The sequence below is a fragment of the Solanum lycopersicum genome, chromosome 3, assembly GCF_036512215.1.
Source record: "Solanum lycopersicum chromosome 3, SLM_r2.1".
Classification (NCBI taxonomy): domain Eukaryota; kingdom Viridiplantae; phylum Streptophyta; class Magnoliopsida; order Solanales; family Solanaceae; genus Solanum; species Solanum lycopersicum.
The window spans coordinates 59,796,559-59,821,035 of record NC_090802.1 but is presented as its reverse complement, the minus strand read 5'-3'; the positions used below and the strand labels follow the sequence as shown (position 1 = coordinate 59,821,035).

The 24,477-nt window shown below is 29.9% G+C and overlaps 3 protein-coding genes across 5 annotated transcripts; 1 reads left to right on the top strand and 2 right to left on the bottom strand.

Moving 5' to 3' along the window:
* Positions 1-29: 29 nt before the first annotated feature.
* LOC101258354 (uncharacterized) lies at positions 30-4,091 on the bottom strand. Of its 3 annotated transcripts, XM_004236184.4 has the most exons (6): positions 3,651-4,091; positions 2,847-2,999; positions 2,153-2,299; positions 1,435-1,587; positions 963-1,085; positions 30-397 (listed from the first exon to the last, which is right to left on the bottom strand). In XM_004236184.4, exons 1-6 carry the CDS (start codon positions 3,783-3,785, stop codon positions 320-322), a joined length of 789 nt encoding a protein of 262 aa, XP_004236232.1. In that variant the 5' UTR covers positions 3,786-4,091; the 3' UTR covers positions 30-319. The 3 variants fall into 3 exon arrangements, with proteins under 3 accessions (XP_004236232.1, XP_010318998.1, XP_025885842.1); XM_010320696.3 differs by lacking the exon at positions 963-1,085 and having other exon boundaries at positions 3,651-3,922; XM_026030057.2 differs by lacking the exon at positions 1,435-1,587 and having other exon boundaries at positions 3,651-3,922.
* Positions 4,092-6,433: 2,342 nt separating this feature from the next.
* On the bottom strand, positions 6,434-9,378 carry LOC101258642 (plant UBX domain-containing protein 10). Its single transcript, XM_010320697.4, has 4 exons — positions 8,383-9,378; positions 7,590-7,763; positions 7,202-7,498; positions 6,434-7,025 (listed from the first exon to the last, which is right to left on the bottom strand). The coding sequence occupies exons 1-4, from the start codon at positions 8,968-8,970 to the stop codon at positions 6,798-6,800; spliced, it is 1,287 nt and encodes a 428-aa protein (XP_010318999.2). The 5' UTR covers positions 8,971-9,378; the 3' UTR covers positions 6,434-6,797.
* Positions 9,379-20,018: 10,640 nt separating this feature from the next.
* On the top strand, positions 20,019-24,058 carry LOC101258936 (protein neprosin-like). The gene is made up of 7 exons (XM_004236186.5): positions 20,019-20,734; positions 20,823-20,909; positions 21,021-21,233; positions 21,449-21,613; positions 22,361-22,414; positions 22,496-22,642; positions 23,455-24,058. Exons 1-7 carry the CDS (start codon positions 20,546-20,548, stop codon positions 23,830-23,832), a joined length of 1,233 nt encoding a protein of 410 aa, XP_004236234.1. The 5' UTR covers positions 20,019-20,545; the 3' UTR covers positions 23,833-24,058.
* The last annotated feature ends 419 nt before the right edge of the window (positions 24,059-24,477 follow it).

Here is a 24,477-nt window from a genome sequence, read left to right as displayed (position 1 = left end):
TGAGCATCGGGACTGGAGCCTCATAACAGTAACTTTCAAGGAGACTTTTATTGTATATATGAATCGAACCAAGTATACATTGTATGAGCTTTTTTTTGGATACATCATTAATGTTGTAAATGATCGTAACTATAACACAGGGATTTAGGAAAGATTGTCTTCAATTCAAGTAAATTTGAACGACTAGAGTAAGATTTCACTAGCCTATTCCAACATTGAGCTTGTCATCGTCATCTTGGACAAGCTTCTACGTATCAAGTACCTGTCTTTTCTATTTTTACGGTATATCAAACCATTGGTGTAACAGTGTTCTTTGTCTTCATTTTCTAAAGCTAGCTGGGAGTGTCTCTTCTGTAAAATACTCCTCCCTGACCTCTTTTGCTGAGCAAAATCTCACCTTTGAAATTGCAAATACAAGTGTAAGACAATATGATATCAGCAGCTGAAAATATAGAACTATTTTTGTTCTGTCAAAAATAAAATGAAGATTACGTAATCAAGATATATATAGTCATTTCTTATGTTGTCCAATTTATTAATGGCAAAGCATAAAAGGTTTGAATGACATAAATAACTAATCATGAAATGGAAGTTATGAGAAACTGAGGACTATTGCTTCAAAGACGCCAAATCATATGGATATTTTATGCTTGCTTTAACCTAGAGGCTCACTGTATAATGGCTAAAAGCAGACATAACAAGTGAGGTTACAGGCAGTAACTATACTATCTCAGTGTGTCTGTATAAACACAGGCATAAATAGCAACCATGACGAGCTGATGCATAGGGGAAATAACTTCAAGAACTTGCCTAGTTCTTCGAATAAAATCATAATGGACTATGTTTACTATATAGTGAGGATATAAGACAGGCTTTTGGATATAAGATTTATAACTCAAACCAAAACAATACACGTGAGAAGTCATTTAACTCCTTAACTGATATAGCATGGAAATTCTTACCAATGAAGCGTATTGCTTGAGCATGGGTTTGACAAGCTGCCACAGTGGTTTGAACACAAAAGGAGCGTCAACAAAAAGAACCTGACTCACTCGTCTTGGATAATAGTAGTAGAATACATCAAACTGTGTTGGAATGAATAAAAGGAACTCAGCAGGCAATTTTAAACTGTTCAAGATTCTGATGAAAAGTGCTAAATGCTACATACAAAAATACAAGTAAATACCATGAGGAACACCATTAAGTTTCTCACACTGAACTTTCAAGCATACTTTTTCATGATGTATCAGCATCATGAAAGTTGAGTTTTACTTGACAAAGGTGATAAAACAAGTATTGTATCAGCATAGTTTAGCCACAAAAGAAAAAAGAGATAGAAGGTGGAAAACCTTACGACTTAAAATCGTCCTGAACTAAGGTACGGAGAGATAAACCATGCAAAATATGTAAAAGAGCAACTACAAAGGACATTACCAAAAAAGTAAGGAACTTAAGATCTGCATTCTCTGTTCCAAACCCTCTCAGATCAAATATACCAAGTATATCTTGTTTGCCAGCAGGAAGTCTACTCAATGCCTTCTCAATTAGAAAGACACATAACTTCTCATCTTCATCGGGATCCTGCTTCTGTGGTACCAAATTTTAGTGTATAGATTAGAACAGCTAAACAGGATCTACAGGGTAAAAATTTTGTTTCATAAGAAATCTCTAGTTCCAAACATTCTATTTCTTTTCCACCCAAAATCACAAGTTTCGATGAACACTTTATCCTCCTTAAGAAATTATAGTAGTTAGATAAGTTTTATATTTCCAATTAGTACAATTGGAAGCATTCTGAAAAAGTACTTCAATAAATATAAAGAATCAGATCTAGCTAATGGTCAAATTCAGAAGTTCCATCATAGCAAAATCCACTCATGCATGAATTAACTAGGAGAAAGTACAAATGCATGTTTCATTGTCTACATCATTAATACTTCAAATTTCACTCACTCAAGTTAACAAAATTAAAAAAATTCTTCAAGCTTTTACTTAAACAATGAAATCAGGCACGTAGGACCTAAGAAATTCTGATCAGTCAAAATAGAGGTGGGTTCAAAGTTTAGTTCTCTGAATGAAAAGCAAATGGTAAAGATACAGCATTTCTGGTGTTACTAAACTAGTTTTAAGATAAGCAGGGTCACATTGTTACCTGAGGAAAATGCTTTGATGCGTCCACTATCAAGACTGGTCTTCCATTGACATCAAAACTGTCATGCACATATGCTTTTCCAGTTTCAGCACTATTTTTAACTGACTCTTCTGACAAGTCTGATACACCAAATTCATGACGCCATCTCTGATATGAAAGTTTGGGAGATACATCATTGTAAGTGTCCCTTCTTACTCTTGAAGCTTACAGTAACTATTATAGCATTGTAAATATTCAGCTCAGATGCAGCTCTTAAGTAATTTCATGATAATTGAAATGAAGGATTGTCACAGCAAAACAAGTCTACTGGCAGGAAGGAGGAAAAATACTCCCATTCTTCTCATAACCATGAGGAAATGAAATGTTTGTAGTAATCCTAGGCTCTTAGCAATACAGTGTCCCATGTTTTATATAGCCACTTCATGAGAAATTCTTTTGACACAGTGTGGACAAGTCAATGAAAGGCAGAGGAAGAATAAATCTATTCTCTCCACCTTCAGAAACCAGATGGAAGGAGGAAAATAAATCAGAGAAGAGTAAAAAGAAGAAGATAGCTGATGCCTTATGGGTGAAGATATGATGATGTGCTAATCAACATTAGAGAAGCTACATTTTATTTTCCTTTAAATAAAAAAGTCAGAGTATGACAGTCAAATTATCGTGATGATTCAAGTAACATAAACAACATAATTACAATGGCTTTATGCAGCTTGGAAACAGCATCATCAACTGAGAATTTACGATCCTTCAAGAACCATAGAATCATCTCCTCATCGTCTCTTCCATTTCTTCCAACAGGGAGATCTGCATATTCCCTTTTAAGTCTCTCCTTTACATCCAACACTAACTGCAAAGTACAAATGTGGCACCATCAGATTTTATCGCAGCATTGTTTGTGTGAGAAGGGCATATATGCTGAGTCTCATGAGATGGAATTTAACTAACAAATTGTCTAGTATTCAACTAAGAATTTTTATTTAAAAAGGGGGGGGGGGGGGGTTTATCTCATATTCCAGTCAAATTCAGTACAACATGATCAGAGTTACATAGTCTCCTTTTTGAACTGAGTTGTGGAGAATCCATAATTATTCATGGAATCGCAAAGTTTGATTACACAGTCAGAATGACCTTTTGGATTGAAATTACTTCATAACAATTTTCCACAGATTTCATGAAAAATAAAATAGTTCAAGAGCACACACTAAAAATATCAATAGAAAACTGAAAATCATTGCATAGAAATCAATCCCTTCAGTTAGAATCTGAGAATAAGATGTCAAAGATTTGTCCTGCAGGCACTCGAGCGAATTTTCAGTAGATAGTTAATTGAAGAACAAACAGAGAAATCTATGCAGTCCAACACATCACTCCTTTCTATTCAACGACTGCAAAAACCTAATAATAGGTCAACTCCAAAACATAATATTTGATTTTACTGGAAACACAAATTCCCGATAAATTGAAGTATCAAAGTTAGTGGTTGGGAGACTACTTACACCTTTTGCGATTTGTGAGGGTCCATATTGAGGCAATTCCGAATACGTAATCTGCTATATCCAGTGGCAACAATCGGTGTAGCTTTGACAAGATGACGACCTAGTAATGGAGGTCTAAGAACCAACTGGAATGACATTTTCTCAACTTCGCTTTTGAATTCCCCTTCTTCTTCTTCTACATAGATAGAAAGAGACACAGTTATATATGTATGATGCCACCTATTCTGGCTCACCCATCTTTCACATGTGATTTTTGTATTTAATTATGAATTATGATACACTAGTCTATTACTCATTGATCCAAAAAAATAAAATACTAAAATATTATTTATGAGCTTCCTTTATTTGGTAAGAGTATATTTTTCTCCGTAGATAGTGTTTATTGTCCACAAATTTGATGACAGGAGCTCAAAAATGTGTTAGTTAATATGAGGTTATAATTCAGAGTAAATATTTTATGTTTTTTGCCTTTGTATATTGAAATATATAAATAAACTCAAATATAATCGAAATATGTAAATGCAGGACTTATTTGTATATCAAAATATACAAATGCAGAACTCATTTATATAACAAAATATACAAATAGATTCAAAAATAATTTTTTTTTATGTATATGCATATCGAGATATACAAATTTATAGTCATAAAGTTTGTTGAGGAGCGTAATTATATTAACTATAACTATAATATACAAATATAATTTTTATATTCTTCAAACCTAAAATTAAACTTCATTCACAAAAGAATTATCGATAGCTCAAATAAAATATTTTCCAAATTTTTATAGGGTGCTTCAGAACAATAATATAAGAATACATATTCATAATATCACTAAGAAAGAAAAAACCTATAGCAAAATACTTACAGCTGAAACATAATTGAGAAATGAAATAAGATATCTCTTAAATAATATCTACTGGTAGAGTATGACTAGAGCCACAAAATTCTTTGATTTGTCTTGTCAAAACAAGCTGCTCATACTATATGATTTACAAAAAATAATTAAATAAATATTTATTTGAAAATCAAAATTTTAGTTTCTTTTTGTAAAATATCCTTAATCGCTTTGCAATTGATTCTGAATAAAAAAAAAGATTATTCAATTATCTTAAAATTTGATGATACTTAATATTATTATAATTAATATTTTTTGGATAGTGTTATATTTTTTAATATTAATTTTAATTCGTGAAGTGAATTCCACTTATTGTTGTAGAATTTTTGTGATTTTTTTTTTATGGATGCCTTTTAAGCCTTATGGAATATGAATTTTTAAGACATTGATAGAGGGTACAAACCTTCCTGTAGTTTCTTTAAGTAAACCATTCTTTAGGTTGTCAAAATGAGTTCAAAGGTAGGTAAATTGTTCAATGTATTCAAAATTTTATGGATTGAACTCGAGATAATTAGAACTGTGTTCAATTTTAATCTATTTAAATATTAATTAATTTAAAAGAATTTTTAATTGAATCTAATTTAATCTCTAATTCCAATATGTTTTAAGATTATTGATTTGCATTGATGTAATTTAGTTCTACATTAATTGTAGGGAAAAACGTCTGATATACCCTCAGCTATACCCCTTGTTATCAAAATGTCTCATATATGCCTCTGCTTGTAAACAAATGACTCACATATACTCTTTTCCTCTAATGGAAATGAAAAAAAATTATTTTAATCTAAATTATTTTTATTATTTTCTAAAAAATATAATTTCATATGAGTAAATTTAATTCTCGTCAAACATATTTTTTTTGACTTTTTTTTTGTTTCAATGACTAATTTATATTTTGATAATCAAATTTATTTATGTTTCACTAATATTCTTGTAAAACTTATTGTACAATACACAGAAAAAATAGTTTAATTCTTTTTAAAACTAAGAAATGAAAGAAAAAAAATAGAATAAGAAACTCAAATAATTATAATAAAAGAAGTCAAAAAATAATTTATGTATGAAAAAATTTAAAATATACCTTGAACTTTGATAGAAGAATCATATATACCCCTAAATAATTTTTTAAAAAAAATTAGAAGTAACAAATATAAATTTAAAACTAATTTTTTAACTTCCGTTAAATGAAGAGTATATGTAAGTCATTTTGTAATAGCAGAGGCATATGTGAGTCGTTTGTATAACGGTAAGGGCATATATAAGTCACTTTTATAACAAAAGTATATGAGCTCCAAATAACAAAGTTGAGGGGTATATCAAACTCCTTTCCATTATTGTATGGATCACTATCTTTTTGCATCTTCTAGGATTTACCTATCAATTTGCAATTATTTTTTTTTGAAATTCAAATTATGGTTATAAAAGTACAATGTATTAAAATTATTGAAATTTAGCTAGTCAAATTGAACGGGTCATGACCTAACTCAATTTTTAACCCATTTGATCTTATTCATTTGAACTCAAAGTAAACTCCTGCATATCATTACCCAACATGTTTTCTATTTCAAACCAATACTTTTAATATCTTTAATTTTAACCCCCGCTCATTTGACACCCCCAACTGCACTACATCCTTCGGTGATAGTGGTATCATGACCCAAACAATTTTTAGTTTCAAACCATTTTAATATCTTTAATTTCAATCCCGCCTATTTGACACATCTAACTGCACTTACACTACGCTCTTTGGCGATAGAAATCATTTAAATCAACATTGGTCTATAATTAAAAATTTAAAATTAAGCTTCATGAGTTTCTCGCTTAGCTCTGAAATGCATGAGTAATGATTTTATCATTGAAATTATTTACGTAAGAAAATTAATGAAATACTATCGAAACAAATATGTATTAAACTATAGAGTATCAGATAAATCATTATAGCTCTTAGCATTGAACCTATCCTTACATACCAACATGGATTGTGGTGCACTGGTCAGTGTTTCACCCTTAATTAGAGGTTTCGGGTTCAAGCCCTGAATAGTGCGTGATCCAAGTTTAGTCAGCCCTCCAATGTAAGCTTCCGAACACCAAACCCAAAAAAAAAAAAAAAACTTATCCTTACATAAATCTTAGGGCTGCTGCAATACATACATCAAGATAGTAATGTATAATTTGCACGTATAATGTCATATACGCTTTGCTACAGAGTATGATACCAAATATTTCGACTCTATGACGATTAATTGTAACTTCAAAGAAGCTCTAAGAAGAGACTTGCTTTGGGATGAAGGCCTGCATCTTTGAGTGTTACTCCCATTTGATCCACACCATACACTTTCCTTGGAAAGTTTGATATCAGTCTGTAATTTCCAACTCCAGGCAATCCTAGTGAATCGACGTACCTAAATATTGCTTGAATCTTGTCTGTCGATGAGAAGCTCTGCTCCCTCCTCTCACCATTTGGAAATCGAATTGCAATCTGCACGAATTCATCAAGAAAGTTGAGTATACCAATCATCAGTATGTCACGGATTTTAAGTTATATACACTGACATGTTACTTGACATTTATTCTAAGTTAACAATCATGTAATTTACGCTACCCATATATATAACTCATATGCAACACCAAGAGATGAGAGTACTGTGCTATTACCTGAGTCATTTGAGTATTTTTTCCTGCAGTCGCATTGGTGGACTCTTTCTTCATACTAGAATGGGATTGATTAGGATTTTGCATAGTTACTTTGGCAAAGATAGAATCTTTTTTCTTGCTAGATTGGGATAGTGGCGGATTTTGCGTAGTTGCTATGGTAGAAGTAGCTTCTTTTTGCTTACTGGATTGGATCTGTGTTGGATTCGGTTTAGGTTTCTCTTGATTTGATTTATTTGGAACATGTTCTGGTTTTGAATTACGCTGCGAGGGCATTATGTTCTTGAGTTTTTCTTTCTCCTGAAAAGAAGTGAAGGAAGTTGGTTTGATATCGAGTTTTCTCTCGATAAGAAGACATGTAGAGCTAGTAATATAATAAACAGAAATGGACCTCATCAATCTGAAGAGATGCAATGTAAGCTACATCTTGTTCTTCCCTTAGTCGACGATCCGCCCTTAAATTTTCTTGTTCTCTGACCCTTCCACTGCCAAAAGCCAATCCTTGTTCTTCCATTGTTCTTTGTAGTATCTCCACTAATTCAGCTGGAGAAACTGGACCTTCCAACTATTCAAAGTATGTGAGGAGAAAAAAGTGTAAGTACCATCTAAAGTACATTACCTACTTCACAAAAAATGTTTTCTTTGATAATGGTGGCGTTCATGGCTAGTTTACGGAGATCTCGACTAGTTTCACAAGATACCTAACGCCTCCCACCAGCAACAACAACTAGGTAACTTTGTCAATCAAGGCTAAAATAGATAGAAAGAAATCACCTAGTTTATTGTCTTGGAAATTGAACCTAACATCTCATAGTACCTAATCTACTCATTGACCACTAGGTCACACCCTTGGTGCGCTTTGCCTAAATTCTAGTTGAGTCTTGTTATAGATAGATATCTAAATTCTAAGTCATTTCATCAATACTGAAGCAGGGGAAATTTCTATTCTTCTGTTTTATTTTTGGTTGTTAGATACATTAAGCTCCCGCTATGTATAGGATTTGGGGAAATGGTTGGACCATGTGGGGTCTATTACACATATCCTCACAAGGTTTGTTTCTATATTTCGAACCTATGACCTCTGAGTCACACGACAACAACTCTTACCGTCTTGGAGTTATACACAAATAGGAGGACAATACAACAAAAAATGAACTGAAATTGAAAATAACACTCTAGTTAACCTGTTGCAGCACAGCTATGCTATCTCCAGGAGCAGGAACTACAAGGGCACAAAAAGGGAAACTTGAAGCCCTTAGACTTGTAGCCATCTGCAAACCCTCTCCTCTATCAGCAAGTGCACCCCAACAAACATAATTTGCATCAAGAAACTGCACCACAAGATCACAACACAAAGTCTCACTGCAGAAAGAAGGGGTAAAAGGGTGGTGTGGAGAGTGAAAGTACACAAACAAGAACTTATGCTCATCCTTTGCTATCTTTAGTGCATCCATAAACTTACAAGCATAGAAAAATGGATGTTGAGTTCCATATTCTTGCTCAAAATTGTTCAAAAATGCCCATTCTTCTTGGACCACTGAAGGAGGAAAATCAAATGAATCTTGAAAAGGGAATTCATAAGGGTGTTGATAAGGAAAATTAGGATGAGGTAATTGTTCTTGATGATTTCTTCTTCCTCCCATTCTCATTAAGTCCAATCCTTGATCCATTACTCTCGAAAATCCTCCCATTATACTACGAGGAAGACTCACCATCCTTCTAACAATCCCATTATAAGATTGTCCTGTTGATCTTCCACTTGAAAAAGACATTACTAATCAAGAATATTGTTATTGTTTTTGTGTACTCACAAGAGAGAAAAGATTGAATCTTTAAACTCAATTTGCAAAGAGTGAGTCTTGTAAGTGTCAAATGGTTTAAGGGGGGGAATCCAAGAAATAACTTTTACTGTATCAAATGAAGGGACATAATTTCTTCTTGATGTTAGTCAAAATTACTTTTGGGAATTTTTGCTTTTTATCAGACTTTAAGAAAAGTAAATTCTGGGAATATTTTCTTAAGCCAAAATTTTTCATTTTTTTGTCTTCTTTTACATGATTTCAACAAGGGTACTTTGTACTTGGAATAAATCTAGTGGTGATATTTTTTTTTTGTTATAGAAGGAGTAAATAAAAATAGTCTTTCGGAGAGATGGCCGAGTGATTGATAGTTTCGATCTTGAAAATTGATATAATTTTGAATAATAACTATCTTGATTTATAGAGTTTTTCTTGACGTGGAAAGAAAATTCTCCTATAGATATTAAATAGTACTATGGCATTTTGTTTGTCTCCATATCAAGATTAGATTCCAAGTTAGCTCACTGTACTACTCCTTTCTTGATCAACAACCACATTTAAAAGAGTAATTAAAGCAGACTTAAACATCTTTTTAAATCTCCTTTGATCTTTAGCTTATCTGTTAATTAAGATGTTTACCAAAAAGTGTTAACAGTGCTAGAAATTTGACAAATATTCCCATCCTTTACGGTGAGAATAGATAAGGTGAGACAATTAACGAGCGTATAAGAATAATATTGAATATGATATATTAATAAATTCAGAATATATAGTTTGTTTTATTAAATGAATAGGGTGTATTAGAGAAAACAACATTGAATAGAATATATTAGACTAGGATTAATTTTGGTATTATTACTAATGACATGGTTAATTATGTACTATAGCCAGTAGTATTGAAGAGAAATTTTTAGATAAATAGTATCAAAGTTGATTAATACTTGTATTATTTATCTAATCCCTCTTCCCAACCTACCCCTACCATAACATTTTACTTGTACAAGTATTATTAGTGCGGTGTAAAGTTTGGGCGTGAGGAACAAAGTGTTCAAAAGGAGTAAAAAATATGATGTGACAAAAGTATAGTTTGACAAATGTTATAAATTAGCTAAAGATGTCTATGGACTATGCAAACAAATATTTTTAAAAGTAGAATAAAGTATGAAGGTTCTTTGCAGGATATGTATGGAAAAAAGTGAGAGAAGACTTTGAATGGACAAAAGAAAAAGAAAAAACATGGAATATGAAACAAGGCCAGACACGTAGTTTTTTTTTTAAATATTTATTTTAAAGCTCGATTAATTTATATTCACGTCATATTGAACTCTATAAAAAGGTAACACTTCCTATGAAAAAAATAATAGCTAAAATAAAACTTTTAATTAAGAGAACACCACATCCTTCGATGGTGACACGTAGTTTGTTTTTTTGCCAGCTTGTTCTGTTTGTGATGAGTCGATAAAATATTAAGATGGGTGTTCTTGTCCCTTGGAAAATGTCACACGTGAAACAGTTGGTTATATTATTAGTTTAATTTTATTGAATTTAATCTTTTATTAAATCCTTTATTAGTTTTTGAATAATATTATATTAGTACATAAAATATTATATTTAAAATTAGTTATTACTAATCTAAGTTATCATTTAACTAATGTTCATAGTCTGTAAGGTTATTTTTTTTAGGTTGGCTGAACCCTGTTGCTATGAATTTTTTAGAGTTTACATTTTAAAAGGTCACTCAGCATTTGAAATAAGTCACTAAACTTTATTTTGGTATTAATAATATCATTCTAACTTAATTCTTTATATCAATAAAATCACTTAATCAATTTCTTATTAAAAACAATTTGCACCACAAATAAATTATTTTTTAATTATGTTCATGATTAATCTATTAAATACATGACTCGAAATTACTAATTCATTATGAAAAAAATAAAAATTCAAAATAAAAGAAAAATTTATCAAACTTTGAACCTAAAATTATCTAAACTGCCATCCATACATGGAACCTCACATTTGTTTATTTTTAAAACAATTAAAAAAAGAGATTCACACAAAAAAAAATTTGATTAAACCCTCACAACAAGTGTGGTTACCGTCGATTGAAGTAGTAGTAATTTATCAATGAATTATCGAAATTGATTAAACTACCGGTGCAAGTTCGGCATAAGCACTAGTAGTACACCAAATGAAATCTTTTATTATTTTATTTATAACACGTAATAAAATAGGAATTTTAAGTGATTTATTTATTATTTTAATTGTAATAAGATATCTTTAAAAAAAGAAAGATATTTTGTTTTTTAATGATAAATTTAGTTGAGTGACTTTATTGATATAAATGTCTAAATTGAGCGATTTTATTGATATACGCACTTAAGTTGAGTGATTTTAATGATACAAATAAAGTTTAATGACTTTGCTAGATATTTTTTAAAAGTTGAGTGACCTTTTAAGTTATTAACTTAATTTTTTAGGCATAATCAAATATTCATGATTGATAGTTAAAACGTAATTTTATTTGGAAAAATTGTATATAATAGCAAACTAATAACCTAAAATAAATAGAGTAGCTAGGGTTTGATTTAGTTGTGCTTCATAGCAAACGTTAGCTAAAGTTTGTCAGGCATCTCTCTCCCAAAAATCTCGCTAGCCACTCTCCATTCTCGCTCGCCTTTCTTGCTTTATACACAGAAGTGTATAAATTCTGTTTCTGTTTGTATAAAGCGAGAGAAAATTGTATATATACATGCAAAAATATATATCTCCGTGTTATACACTTAATTATACAATTTACAAACATTTTACTTCAAATATTGCAGAGAAAAAGGCCGACGAATTATACAATTGCGAATTATACAATTGCAGTGAAATACAATTTTCTCTAGCTTTATACAACAGAAGTGTATATATCGTGTTTCTGTTTTTGTATAAAGCGAGAGAAAAACATATATCTTCTTGCTATACACTTATAATTATGCAATATACATACATTTTAAATTTTTGATTCAACTGTATGCAAAACAAATTTTATAAAAATATCGCAGCGAAATAGACAGCGAATTCAATAATTATGCATTATACAATCGCAGTGAAATAGGATAGCGAATTATACAATTGCAGCGAAAAAGGCCAGCGAATCATACAATTTAGGCCAGCGAATTATACAATTGTATATGTATAGCGAATTACACAGTTTTATGTTTGCTATGGAGCGTAATTATGCAAACTTTGATATAGCATACAAATATGATTTTTTTGTTTGCTATATGTGAAAGTTGCCCATTTTATTTATCAAATAAATCTATAAAAGTATTTGATATTAAATGTAACTGTAATCTAGAAATGGATCGAAACATTTGGGCTTCAGGGAGTTATATAAAGCCCAAAGATCCCGTGAGTCCTTTTTTAACAGATTAAATTGAAGGCCCAATTTCGTATTTTTGAGCTCAGGGCCCGTTTATGTTCCACATCAATAAACACCGGAAAGCAAAGTGACGCGTTTGGTTTGTTTTGATTTTAAATTTTATAAATAGGTAAATTTGTTACGAGATCAAAATAGTTTTTCTTTTTCTGGTTCATACCTCAACGACACATTCAAACATTGGTGAAAATACTCTCTTTTTTTAGCAAAATAAAAATATCATAGCAACATTATATTTAAAATTAAAAACTCTCTACATAAATAAATACAAGCAAAAAACGTTATGCTTTGCTTTAAACTTTTAACCACCCTAATAAGGTAACAAATCTATGCTAATTCATAGGCATGAAAAATATATTGGTGAAAATATTAGAAAATTTTTACATATGAAAAAAGAAGAGGAACTTTTGTATATAGTCACTTAAAAACAGCCTAATTACGACTCGTAGTTATATGTTATAAGGAGGAGAGAGACGAGCGAGAATGAGAGAGAGAGGATAAAAAGTGGGAGAGAGGTGAATTGTATATGTATATCAGCTAGATAATTGTATATTATACATATGTATTGTATATACGGCGAGTGGGATTGGGAGAGGCGAGCGAGAATGGGAGAGGCAAGCGAGAGAGGGCAGAGTGGGAGAGAGGTGAATTTTATATGTATATCGGACATCGGGTTAGATATACATATGCATTTGTATATATGACAATTGAGATTGGGAGAGAGAGGAGAGAGGCGAACGAGAGAGGTGTATATATGACAGACATCTCATTTGTATAACTCACAGCTACGTTTGTATAGTTCAGTATTTTTGTATAATTGAATAATATAACGTCTAAAATTATACAAATATAATAAAACTTAAAACAACGCATCGATACAAACATAAACATATAAACTTCAAATAATTATACAAAATATATTATACAAATTACATTATATAAATTATATTATACAAGTTACGAAAACTATATGTTTATACAAATTTTAAAAATGCATACATAAAAAGATTGAATGTATTAGTGACAAAACTGAAAAATCAAAGGAATCATCATCATTTAGAAATGTAAATCATCATATACAAATACAAATCAAATAAAGAATTGTTAATTATGAACTATAAAAATATAATGAATTATACAAATATAACTAATTATACAATTTAAAATCGATCCTCATAATTAATATGGTAGAAAATAGTGAACTATATCTATAATTATGATACCTAATTAAATAATATAAATTCATAATTTTCCAAAAAAGAAGTGAAATGGTCACATCACATTTAGGTTCTTCCCTTAAAGCAATATTGGTGGTGTTGGTGCCGGCCGCTTTATTATTTTTCTGCCAAACTACCGTATAAACATTTAATATAATTTATTCATAACTAATTAATTAATTAGAAAAAAATTTATTCGCACTAAATATTTACATTAAGTTAATGTAATTTTTATTATTATATAATTTAATGAATTAAAATGAATAATAAATTTAAATACATGATATATTTATATTGACTTGATATAAATATGTTTGACTTTTACCCTCTCTGTCCTTTCCTTTCTTCCAATGCCCCTTCTATCACCAAAAAAATGAACTATACTTCAATATAATATTTATGTATGAATATTATTTTAAATATTTATTGCTAAAAATATAATCAATTATAATTTCAATTTCGATTCTAATTTTATATTTTTTAAACAGTAAAATAAAGTAAAATTGGACCCACTGCCAAGTATGTACTAAATAAATTGTTTAAGACAAATATAGCATTTAAATTAAAATTATTAAGTTCGGTCAAACTCGCGTAACAAGAAACTTATTTCTTCCTCTAACTGCATAAAAATTGATCTTTAGCAATAACTAATTGAAGGTGATAGTTCAATTGCTGCTATATATGTATTTTTAGTGGTAATTAATATTCTTTGTATATATCTCTAAAGTCTTTAGCGAAATTAGATCTAATGACAGATAACTAATGCCGATAAAAACTTCAGTACTTTTTATTAATGTGTTTATTTATTACCGCTAGAAATTACGTTTGAGGTTGTGGATATAAACACAGCACACGCGTTAATTTGGCTCAACACTCTATCAAACTCTTTGTTCCTATATTCATGTAGGCCTTCCCTACAAAGCTACTCAAAAAAAAATTGTTTAATTAAGTGTAGCTTAGCCAGCTACCTCTAATTAACTTTGAAAACCTTTGAGGATATGCCTTCACTATATTGCAATTAGCAAACTCACATTGTATAAACAAAATTTTGTGAATAAAGTTTACTGCATGCACAAGTTCTAAGAAGATATAGACCAATGCTCATGAGTCATGAAATTTGAACAACTTGTTAAGTAATAAATAATTAAAGAAAAATAAAGAATAATAATATCAAGGCAATGTGAGTGGGGAATCTTATACAGGGCATGCAACTTTATAAAAGTTGTAAAATGATGATAATTGTCCTCTAAAAGATGGCTTAAAATCTCAGCTTACAAGTTTGAAATTTTAGAGGTGACATTTCATAACAAAAACCTATATTCTCCCTTCTAACTCACAAAAGTTCTTCCCCCCTCAATCTAGAAGCGAATACATCATCACGACTCAAAATTCATCTGAATTCAGTATTTGCAGTACGCAACATAATTTTATGTAGTAAAAATTCACTTATAAATCGTAAATTCTGAATCTGTCACTGATCGTCGCTAACTATCTGATCTCTCACTTCTCCCCCCACACCTATTGGTTTGCCTTAGCAGCCAAGCTGGCAGGGGTGTGGATGGGTCTCACTCTTTTCTTTATTTTGATTGTGAAAAGAAGTGATTTTTTTTTTAAAAAGGGTGAAGTGGGAAGCAGCAAGTGCCCCAAAACCCCATAAAGATGTTAAAAGTGTGTAAAAGTATGTCCTCCATACCTTTGTGCTTCCTATACCAAATAGTGGCATACCACATGCTATTTCAATTACCCCCACTGTATATTCATTGCCTCTTTAAACTTTCATCATCATCATCACCTCTTTAGTGCACTCTTGCAAATGCCAATCATCTTCCTTAACTTACTTTTTTCATTAAAAAAAAATAATTTTTTTTGTCTTCTTCCCCTAATAAAAAGATTAATGCCAACAAAACTTAGATATAATAAGATTTGATCATCATGAAGCCTAATCAGGGTTATGAATAATGATAAACCACTTGATTGAAAAAATAATTGACCTTTTAGGCATATGGCTAGGATCTAACAACTAAAACATTTATTCTTTTCTAGTTTATCCTCAAAATTAAAGATGTCTCTATGATTAATAGTTACACAATTATAAACGAGTAAGCTTTAGATTATAAATTTTAAAGGGTACTGTTCTTTCCTTCTTAAACTTTATATTCGATCAAATAATGTTACATAATCAGTAATCTTACAATGTTTTAGAAGTTCTTAGAACTTTTTTTTAAGATATTGGCGTGTCAGTTTTTTTTATTGATTAGTAAGAATTTATTCGACTTAGCTAAATGAAAAGGAGTCGCTATTAGAATTTGTTTGGATTGATTAAAATACGGTAAGTTTTAATTTAAAAAATGAAAAATGAAACTTAAATAACTTTTAAGTTAGAAAAAAGTAGGAGACTCCTACGTTTTATTTTAATTTTTAACTTATTTTAAGTTACTTTTAACTTTTTCAAACACTCTCAAAAGCCAAAAATAAGTTGAATGTATATTTGACCAATTTTTATATCAATCTAAAGCTTTTAGTATCAAATGTAGAAAGTCATTAGATGTGTCAAATTAATGGAAAAAAAGGATCTCAAAAATACTTTAATTTTAGTCGAAATTGATGTTAAGATATTAAATTTTATGGAGGATATTTTATCCTTACACTATTTAATAGTGTATTTAAAAGTATATATATGTCCACGTGGACACATTGCTATTCATAATGATGCAATATTTATGATGTCCACTTGGATACATATATACCTTCAAAATACATTATTAAATAGTGCAAAGGAACAAATAATCTTTTTTATAGTTCGATATTATTACAATAATTTTGATTAAAATTTAAATATATTTCAGACATTTTTTCTAAATAAATAATTAGTAAGTGCTAAATCTATAGAAATTTATTTTGTGTTAATGTATCCATAAAATAAAGTCCAGTTGCCCTATCTTTATTTTTAACTTTATTTTTTTACTTTTTTGTGGCTCAAAAGACAATATGTTCACTTTTTTTCACTTCCTTATGGGACTATCACTATCCCAACCATCTGGTCAGATTTATCTATTACTTAACAATTTCATTTATTCCTTGGTTGAATGAAACATTTTGTTTGTTACTATTAATAAACTTTTCATATTTCAGAAATTATTTATTAAACAACATGCATAAAGTGAAGGAGAAAAGTTCGACAGTAGACTGACAAATAATTTACAATATTTCAACTTCTATAATAATGAAATGAAATAAAATAAATCCCTTTTCTGATATCCAATTTATTCGTTTTTTCTACTGTTAATAAACATGATTGGAACTTTTCATATGATTCCCAAAATCAAACAAATTCCAAAAAAGTACTAAAAGTCTATAATATTTAACCAAAGTTTTATAACTATACGCAATTACAAAGTTTTATAAAAATAAAGGTGGTCTCACTGTTCCTCAACCTTTAAATCAATTTTCAATTTTGAACTTTAATTAAGTCCCACGTTAAAAAAAAGGAAAATAATTCAAATGTACATTAATTAGTCAAGATTCATTAAGCCTAATGGAATAATTACATCATTGTTCATGAATTTCTCAAGTCAATTTTTGATATGAAAGAGAAGAAAAAAACAATCCAAAGTGCCTGGGGCCAAATTTGAGACTTTGAAAAGTTGAGTGTGTAAACGCATTTTTATCATGCATTGATTAAAAATCAATGGTAGGACCTAGGATGGTAAATTATTAATGAATTTAATACCGACACGATTCGCATATATAAACCAATTGTAGGAAATATTTGCCATATTTGTAATAGAAATTCCTAAAAGAAAATAACTTAAACATACATTGAAAAATACGATAGGCAATTTTTTTAAAGACAACTTTTATATATAGCAAATAAAAAATTTATATTTGTATGCTATAGCAAAGTTTGTATAATTGCGCTCTATAGCAAACATATAAACTGTATAATTCGCTATACAAATACAGTTGAAGCAAATTGTATAAAACAAATTGTATAAAACAAGAAAAAGAAAGACACTTGAGCAGAAAATTGTATAAAACGAATTATATTATTACAAGTGTATAGAACGATTATATACAATTTGAATTTGTATAAAATGAGAAAGAGAGAAAGACAAAAGAGACTTGACAAGGAATATACAATTGAATCGAATTGTATAAAACGAGAAAGAGAGAAATTAGATACAGTTTGAATATTGTATAAAACGAGAAAGAAAGAAAGGCAAAAGAAACTGGGCAGAGGAGTATTTTTATTGTATAATAATAAGTGTATAGGACGAAAATATATGTACTTGCACGTGTATATACAATTTTCTCAAACAGAAACACAATTTATACATTTCGCTTCTGTTTGTATAAGTGAGAAAGACGAGGGTGACAAGCGAGATTTGGGAGAGTGGCGAGCGAGATCATACAATTTTCTCTACTTTATACAATTAGAAACAATTTTTATACACTTGTGTTTGTATAAAAAGTGAGGAAGCGAGCGAGAGATTGGAGGAGAGTGGCGAGCGAGAGATTGGAGGAGAGTGGCGAGCGAGATATTTGGGAGAGAGGCTCCTGACAATTTTTTGCAAACGTTTTGCTATGTAGCATAATTAAATCAAACCTTAGCTACTCAATTTCTTTTAGATTATTAGTTTGCTATTATATATAATTTCCCCCCTTTTTAATCCAATTAACATGGATTTGCATAGCCTTATTTTAAGCCCATTTAGGCATTCAAATTTGTGAAAATTTTCAGACAACGTAACGTTGCAAATATGTAATCAGTCATGAAAAGAAGTTAAAAACTTTGTTTTTACTTAATTATTTTGGTGGTTAGTGTTCTCAAAGCAAGAGCAGGTTGACAAGTGAGATATCATAGTAAAATATTTTACCTTGTTTACTGCACAATAATACTAAATAATAAATTTGTTAAAATGGGACAAAAATATATTGTGCTGACAACCTACGAAACAAACAAGAACCTTGTGCATTGCGAACATACATATTACTACGCTAAATAAATATCGTCTTTATCTTAATTTATGTAACATTATTTTAATTCGATATGAAATTTAACATTTAAAATTTATTATCTAAATTAAAATTTTGAAGTCTATGATGCAAAAATAAAAGATAATAGTAATGTTAAAATAAGACAAAAATATTTTCCTTCCTTCATCACTGTGATATGTTGTGTTGGTGGTATTTTTTTTCTTCTTATTTTATATAGATGTATTAAATGGTGATCATAATTACGTTTGTAATAAGTATATCATTAAATGCAAAATTTGGTCCATTAGAAAGCGACCCCAATTTTTTGCAAAATAGAAATTGATCCAACAATTTCTGACGCTTTGCTTAAATTCTTGTTATTCATTACTGTTACATATAGTACATGGTAGGTTGTCTTTCCAGACAGTCTTTTAAAATAAATAAATAAAATAATTTATATATCATCAAAAATAATATATTCAGTGTAATGTCACATATAAAATTGAGAGAAAGTAAAAAATTGTGTTTTTAATCAACTCATTTTTTAAAAAATAATTCCAAAAAGAGAATACAAAAATAAGAGCAATAACAACAAAAGAATAACGTGGAATAGGAGCAACACACGTAAAGATAAAAGAACTTTAATGCGAGCTGAATAATGTGATAATCGAAGCACATAAAAACACGATTGATCAATCACATTGAAGTACAAAAAGTATAAGTGATAATTTAATCATAGAACAAGAAACTACGAGAATAGTGTTAATACACTGCATGACGGAGCTAAAACTTTTAATAAGGGGTTCAAAAACTAAACACACGAACTCATCAAAGAGGTTCAATATTTACAACATATATATAAAAAATAAGTTTAACCAGATCTTTCTCACCGAAGGAGCTTCGAATGAACCCCTAACAGAAGACTGGCTCCGTTCCTGAATAACGGTAAGAATGAAGGTTCATGTACTACCACCAATCCTACCTCAGCGAGAGAACACTCAACTATCAACTAACCTTCTGTCTTAAATCGCAATCTCTAACCCCATCATTAATCCATTTCTTTCTTGAAAACCAAGTGAAGCAACAATAGAAATCCATTTATTTCTTGAAAACCAAGTGAAGCAACAGTAGTAATGATTCCCCTTTCCCCACAGAAAAAATAAAAAGGAAGAAAGAATATAGAATACTATTCTCTTTGTCGTCGTAATTTATTTGATACTTTTTATTCTTTTAAATTTAAATTAGATAAATTTTGACAAATATTTTAATTATATTAACGTACAAATATTATAATTTATATTATTTTTAATATTTAAATTTTAATTTAATTTTAAAATATAAAAAAAATCACAAAAATCGTGACAGAATATATAATAAATCTGCTGAAACACCAAAATCTCAGTTTGTTAATATTTAATCAGTATCATTTGAGTGCCTGGAACTCTGTTAACACAGCTATTAGAATAAAGAACTGGTCCTTACTTTTGACTAGAAACAACAGTAAGTGGGGTTAACACTTAATTAACCCCCAACCCCACCCCCCTCCTTGTCTATTTTAATACAAATTCAGCCTGCGTGTCAGTACACAAAACCAAAGAAACACACACAAACATTTTAAAAAAAATAAAATCTATACAAATAGAATTATTTTTCTCTATCAAAAATAAAAATAAAAATTGAATCTTGAAAAATGTTGTGTGTGTAACCGTGTTTTAACTTACTCTTTGAATCTTTCTTCTTGTCTTGTACTCTTCTAAATTGTTTTGTTTCTTTTAGAATATGGAAGATCAAACAACAAGTATTTCTTCCATGGACAAAATTCTGGAATAAATCATCTTGTTGTGTTGCTTCTCATTACAGTAGAAGACAAGTTCAATACAACAAATATTAACAGAAGAAACAATCAGAAAAGGACATTCCATAAATCATGAATACTTCTTCTTCAATCATTTTCAAATTTGTTGCTTTCCTTGTTATTTTTTCTTCATTTAGTACTCATGTTTTGTCTACTCTCCAAGCAAATCAAACATTCAGGCCAAAGGAAGAATTGTTGAAACTCAAGAAAATAAAGGGTTATCTCAAGAAAATCAACAAGCGTCCTGTCAGAACGATTAAGGCATATCTTCTTAATATAATACTCTGTTTCTTTTTCAAGATTGTAAGAAAAAAAGATTTGATTTTTTTTTTTGGTTTTTATGATGCAGAGTCCAGATGGAGATTTAATAGATTGTGTTTTATCTCATCTTCAACCAGCTTTTGATCATCCTCAACTTAAAGGAATGAAGCCATTGGTAATTTGTTCAGAAAAAAAAAACATTTATTTTTACTTTTTTTTTTATAGTTATAAACAGAGTTGGAAGAACAACTTTTTTGATCTTTAAGAATCTTTTGATGCAATGTAGGAACCTCCAAAGAGGCCTAAAGCTAATGAATCAATGAATATAATGGAAGAAAGTTTACAACTTTGGACAGTATCTGGAGAATCATGCCCAGAAGGAACTGTTCCTATTAGGAGAACAACAGAGAAAGATGTATTGAGAAGTAATTCATTAAGAAGATTTGGTAGAAAAATTAGAAGAGGTGTTAGACATGACACATCAAGCAATGACCATGAGGTAATTTTAATTCTTTTTTTACAGTTCCGCATACCTTAGAACAAGGTAGTGATAAGTTTTGCGTATAAAGTCTAATTCAAAGATGTCACATTCAATAAGGAACAGATATTGCTTGTAAAAGCAAAGTAGGATTAAGACATTACAAAAGTTAATGTAAAATATGTCTAAAGGTGAAAATGAAGAAAAAAAAAATTGATGTGTGTGGTGTATGGCAGCATGCAGTAGCATTTGTGAATGGAGAACAATATTATGGAGCAAAAGCAAGTATTAATGTATGGACACCAAGAGTTACAGATCAATATGAATTCAGTCTGTCACAACTATGGGTCATTTCTGGTTCATTTGGTAATGATCTTAATACCATTGAAGCTGGTTGGCAGGTATGTACATTCATAAGCAATACATTTTCTAAGTCCTATGTACATTATTTTATCACTTTCCTTCTTAAAGTAGAGTCTAACTTTGTTTGTTCCGCTTTCTTAAAATCATTAGATTAAAAATCATTTTAATATATTTAATGTATCTTTTAATTTAAGAGATTTTTCTTAAAAATGGACTCATAAGAAGAGAATTGCCTTTTGGGGCTATGTAAATTTCAACTAATTCATATTGAGTACTTATTATGTTTCACCAATATATGTACCAAACAATTTTGCTCAATTTTTAGACAAATAACAAAAATCAACAATATTTTTCTTTTGTCTTTGTCCAGATAAATATTTTTCCTTCTTTAAAAAATTAAATCGTACTAATATTTTCTTGTTATAAATTAGACTGAATTTTTATGTTTGTTAATTTTCAACGAGTTTTTTTTTTGACTATTTTTTTTTAAAAGTAAAATACATATGATCGAAAATTTTCTATTTTTTTACATTGCTTTAAGTGCGATTTGAACCTACTTTAGTCTATTCAATTACCCGTTAAAGTAGTAGAAATCATTATTGCTGCTAAGCTGTAACAATCACTAGTACAAACAAATGATTAATTTTGAAAGTGAAATATCGACTAATTTAGTTGTCATAACAAACTAACATCCATATATCATAGTAACAGCTAATATTCTTTTATTAGTCAACATAAATTTTCAACTATAGTAAATATTAATTATGTCCCATGTTCATATTCAGGTCAGCCCGGAATTATACGGAGACAACTATCCTAGGTTCTTTACTTATTGGACGGTAAGTATTTTAAATTTTTCTTCGTATCTTAATATGTTAGTGTATAAAATTTAAATTTAATAATGTAATTTCGTAACGCAGACGGATGCATACCAAGCTACAGGATGTTACAACTTATTATGCTCAGGTTTTGTTCAAATAAATAATAGAATTGCTATGGGAGCTGCAATATCTCCAAGATCATCAGTTAATGGTAGACAATTTGATATTGGCATAATGATATGGAAGGTAATATTTTTTTTTAAAAAAAAAATTTGTAATATTTATATTCTTTCATTTTTTTTAATTAAAAAGTATTTTTAGCTGTTTTGCACTTCCCCCACCCACCAAAAAATGTTTATCAAGTACGTTTTCTTTTTTCTTTTAGGCATGCGTATAGGGACATTTTTGGTTGAGCTGACAAAAACGTAATAGTAATATATATTATATTATATTCCTCTACAATTTTTTATTTTTTTTTTAAAAAATAAAAATATTTAAGAATAGTAAATTGCAAGATTCTCCAAACATTGCTGAGTCAACTTCCCATTTTGCATCTTCAATTTAATATTCTATTTTCTTGCTAGCTGACATCTAACAGCTTTTAGGTCCAACAGTTTAATATTTTGGAACTATTACACTTCTTGTTTCCACACTTGTTTCATTTTTTTTAAGGGTCTTATGTATTTTAATATATTAGGTCATAGACACATTGATTAACGGAATAAATAAAATAACGTTAATAATTGTGGTATTTTATTTTTGTCTTTCGGCTCCGCTTATACTACACTAACGACTCGAAGACCTGGGACCTTGGCATAGTAACGAATGAAGGGAAGCTATTCGAGTTTTCTTTGTCAGCGCAAATTATGTAGTGGTTGACTTTATAAAGCTCTCCAAGACTCGATTCCCTCTCCCCTACACTTATTAAGTGGAAAATAGTTAGCGACTTCCTTCTCTAGTAGACATTAATGATATTCGTGAACCTATTACAGGGTCTCTACGGTATCTTTTAAATAATTCGATAACTAGAACAACTAATTAATTTGTCTTGTGTGTAGGATCCAAAGCATGGACACTGGTGGCTAGAATTCGGGTCGGGTCTATTAGTTGGATACTGGCCAGATTTCTTGTTTAGCCATTTAAGAGGACATGCAAGTATGGTACAATTTGGAGGTGAAGTAGTGAATTCAAGATCAATGGGGTATCACACTTCAACACAAATGGGAAGTGGACATTTTGCTGATGAAGGATTTGGAAAAGCTTCTTATTTTAGAAATTTGCAAGTTGTTGACTGGGATAATAACTTGATTCCTTTGTCAAATCTTCATCTATTAGCTGACCATCCAAATTGCTATGATATTAGAGCTGGAAAAAATAATGTTTGGGGTAATTATTTTTACTATGGTGGTCCTGGAAGAAGTTCAAGGTGTCCATAATGGAAAAGGAGTGCAATTAATTTCATTTTGGTCTTGTAGAGTGTCCTATTTTTAATTTTTTGGTCTTTTGTGTCCCTATTTTGACCTAGGATTTTAGAAGGGTTTGGGTCATTTCTATGATTCTTTCACATAAAAATCTTGGTTTGCTTAGAAATTTACTTATTTGACCATTATAAGCTGATGTAAATTTTTTGGTGAAAAGTTGATAGTATCGATTTACAATCTATATCTATGTTATTTTAGTTTATTTTTTCGTCAATTGTGTGTAGAAAAATTGAACCACCACACCTACCATTGGAACTTGGAAATTCAAAGTCCAAGGTGTATTAACCAAAATGATTTTAATAATCATGATCAACTTCTTTGCACATTCTCTCAATTAATTTTAATATCGAGTAACTCTATTAAGCAAGACTTAACTATAAAAATTGAATTTGAGACTTCGTGGAGCTAAATAGTAGGTTGGGGAACTCAATTACCCAATGTATCTGTCTTCTTCTGTGCCAGTGAGATTACAGATACAGAAAGCTAGAAAATTTTCATTTTTTTTTCAAATAATTTTTCTAGTGAGATAATGTTGATAGCAACGTTCATGTAGATATTGCATGTGGGAAGCATAGGGAGAATACAATTTAACTGGCCTAA

Coding starts and splice junctions, on each gene's coding strand:
- LOC101258936 (XM_004236186.5), top strand. CDS start 20,546: ATGAATACTTCTTCTTCAATCATTTTCAAATTTGTTGCTTTCCTTGTT. Junction 20,910..21,020: donor TTAAAGGAATGAAGCCATTG/GTAATTTGTTCA, acceptor GATGCAATGTAG/GAACCTCCAAAGAGGCCTAA. Junction 21,614..22,360: donor CCATTGAAGCTGGTTGGCAG/GTATGTACATTC, acceptor GTTCATATTCAG/GTCAGCCCGGAATTATACGG.
- LOC101258354 (XM_004236184.4), bottom strand. CDS start 3,785: ATGTCATTCCAGTTGGTTCTTAGACCTCCATTACTAGGTCGTCATCTT. Junction 3,000..3,650: donor ACCCTCACAAATCGCAAAAG/GTGTAAGTAGTC, acceptor TGTACTTTGCAG/TTAGTGTTGGATGTAAAGGA. Junction 1,086..1,434: donor TTAAGTTCCTTACTTTTTTG/GTAATGTCCTTT, acceptor ATTCCAACACAG/TTTGATGTATTCTACTACTA.
- LOC101258642 (XM_010320697.4), bottom strand. CDS start 8,970: ATGTCTTTTTCAAGTGGAAGATCAACAGGACAATCTTATAATGGGATT. Junction 7,499..7,589: donor CATCTCTTCAGATTGATGAG/GTCCATTTCTGT, acceptor ACTTCTTTTCAG/GAGAAAGAAAAACTCAAGAA. Junction 7,026..7,201: donor AAAATACTCAAATGACTCAG/GTAATAGCACAG, acceptor GAATTCGTGCAG/ATTGCAATTCGATTTCCAAA.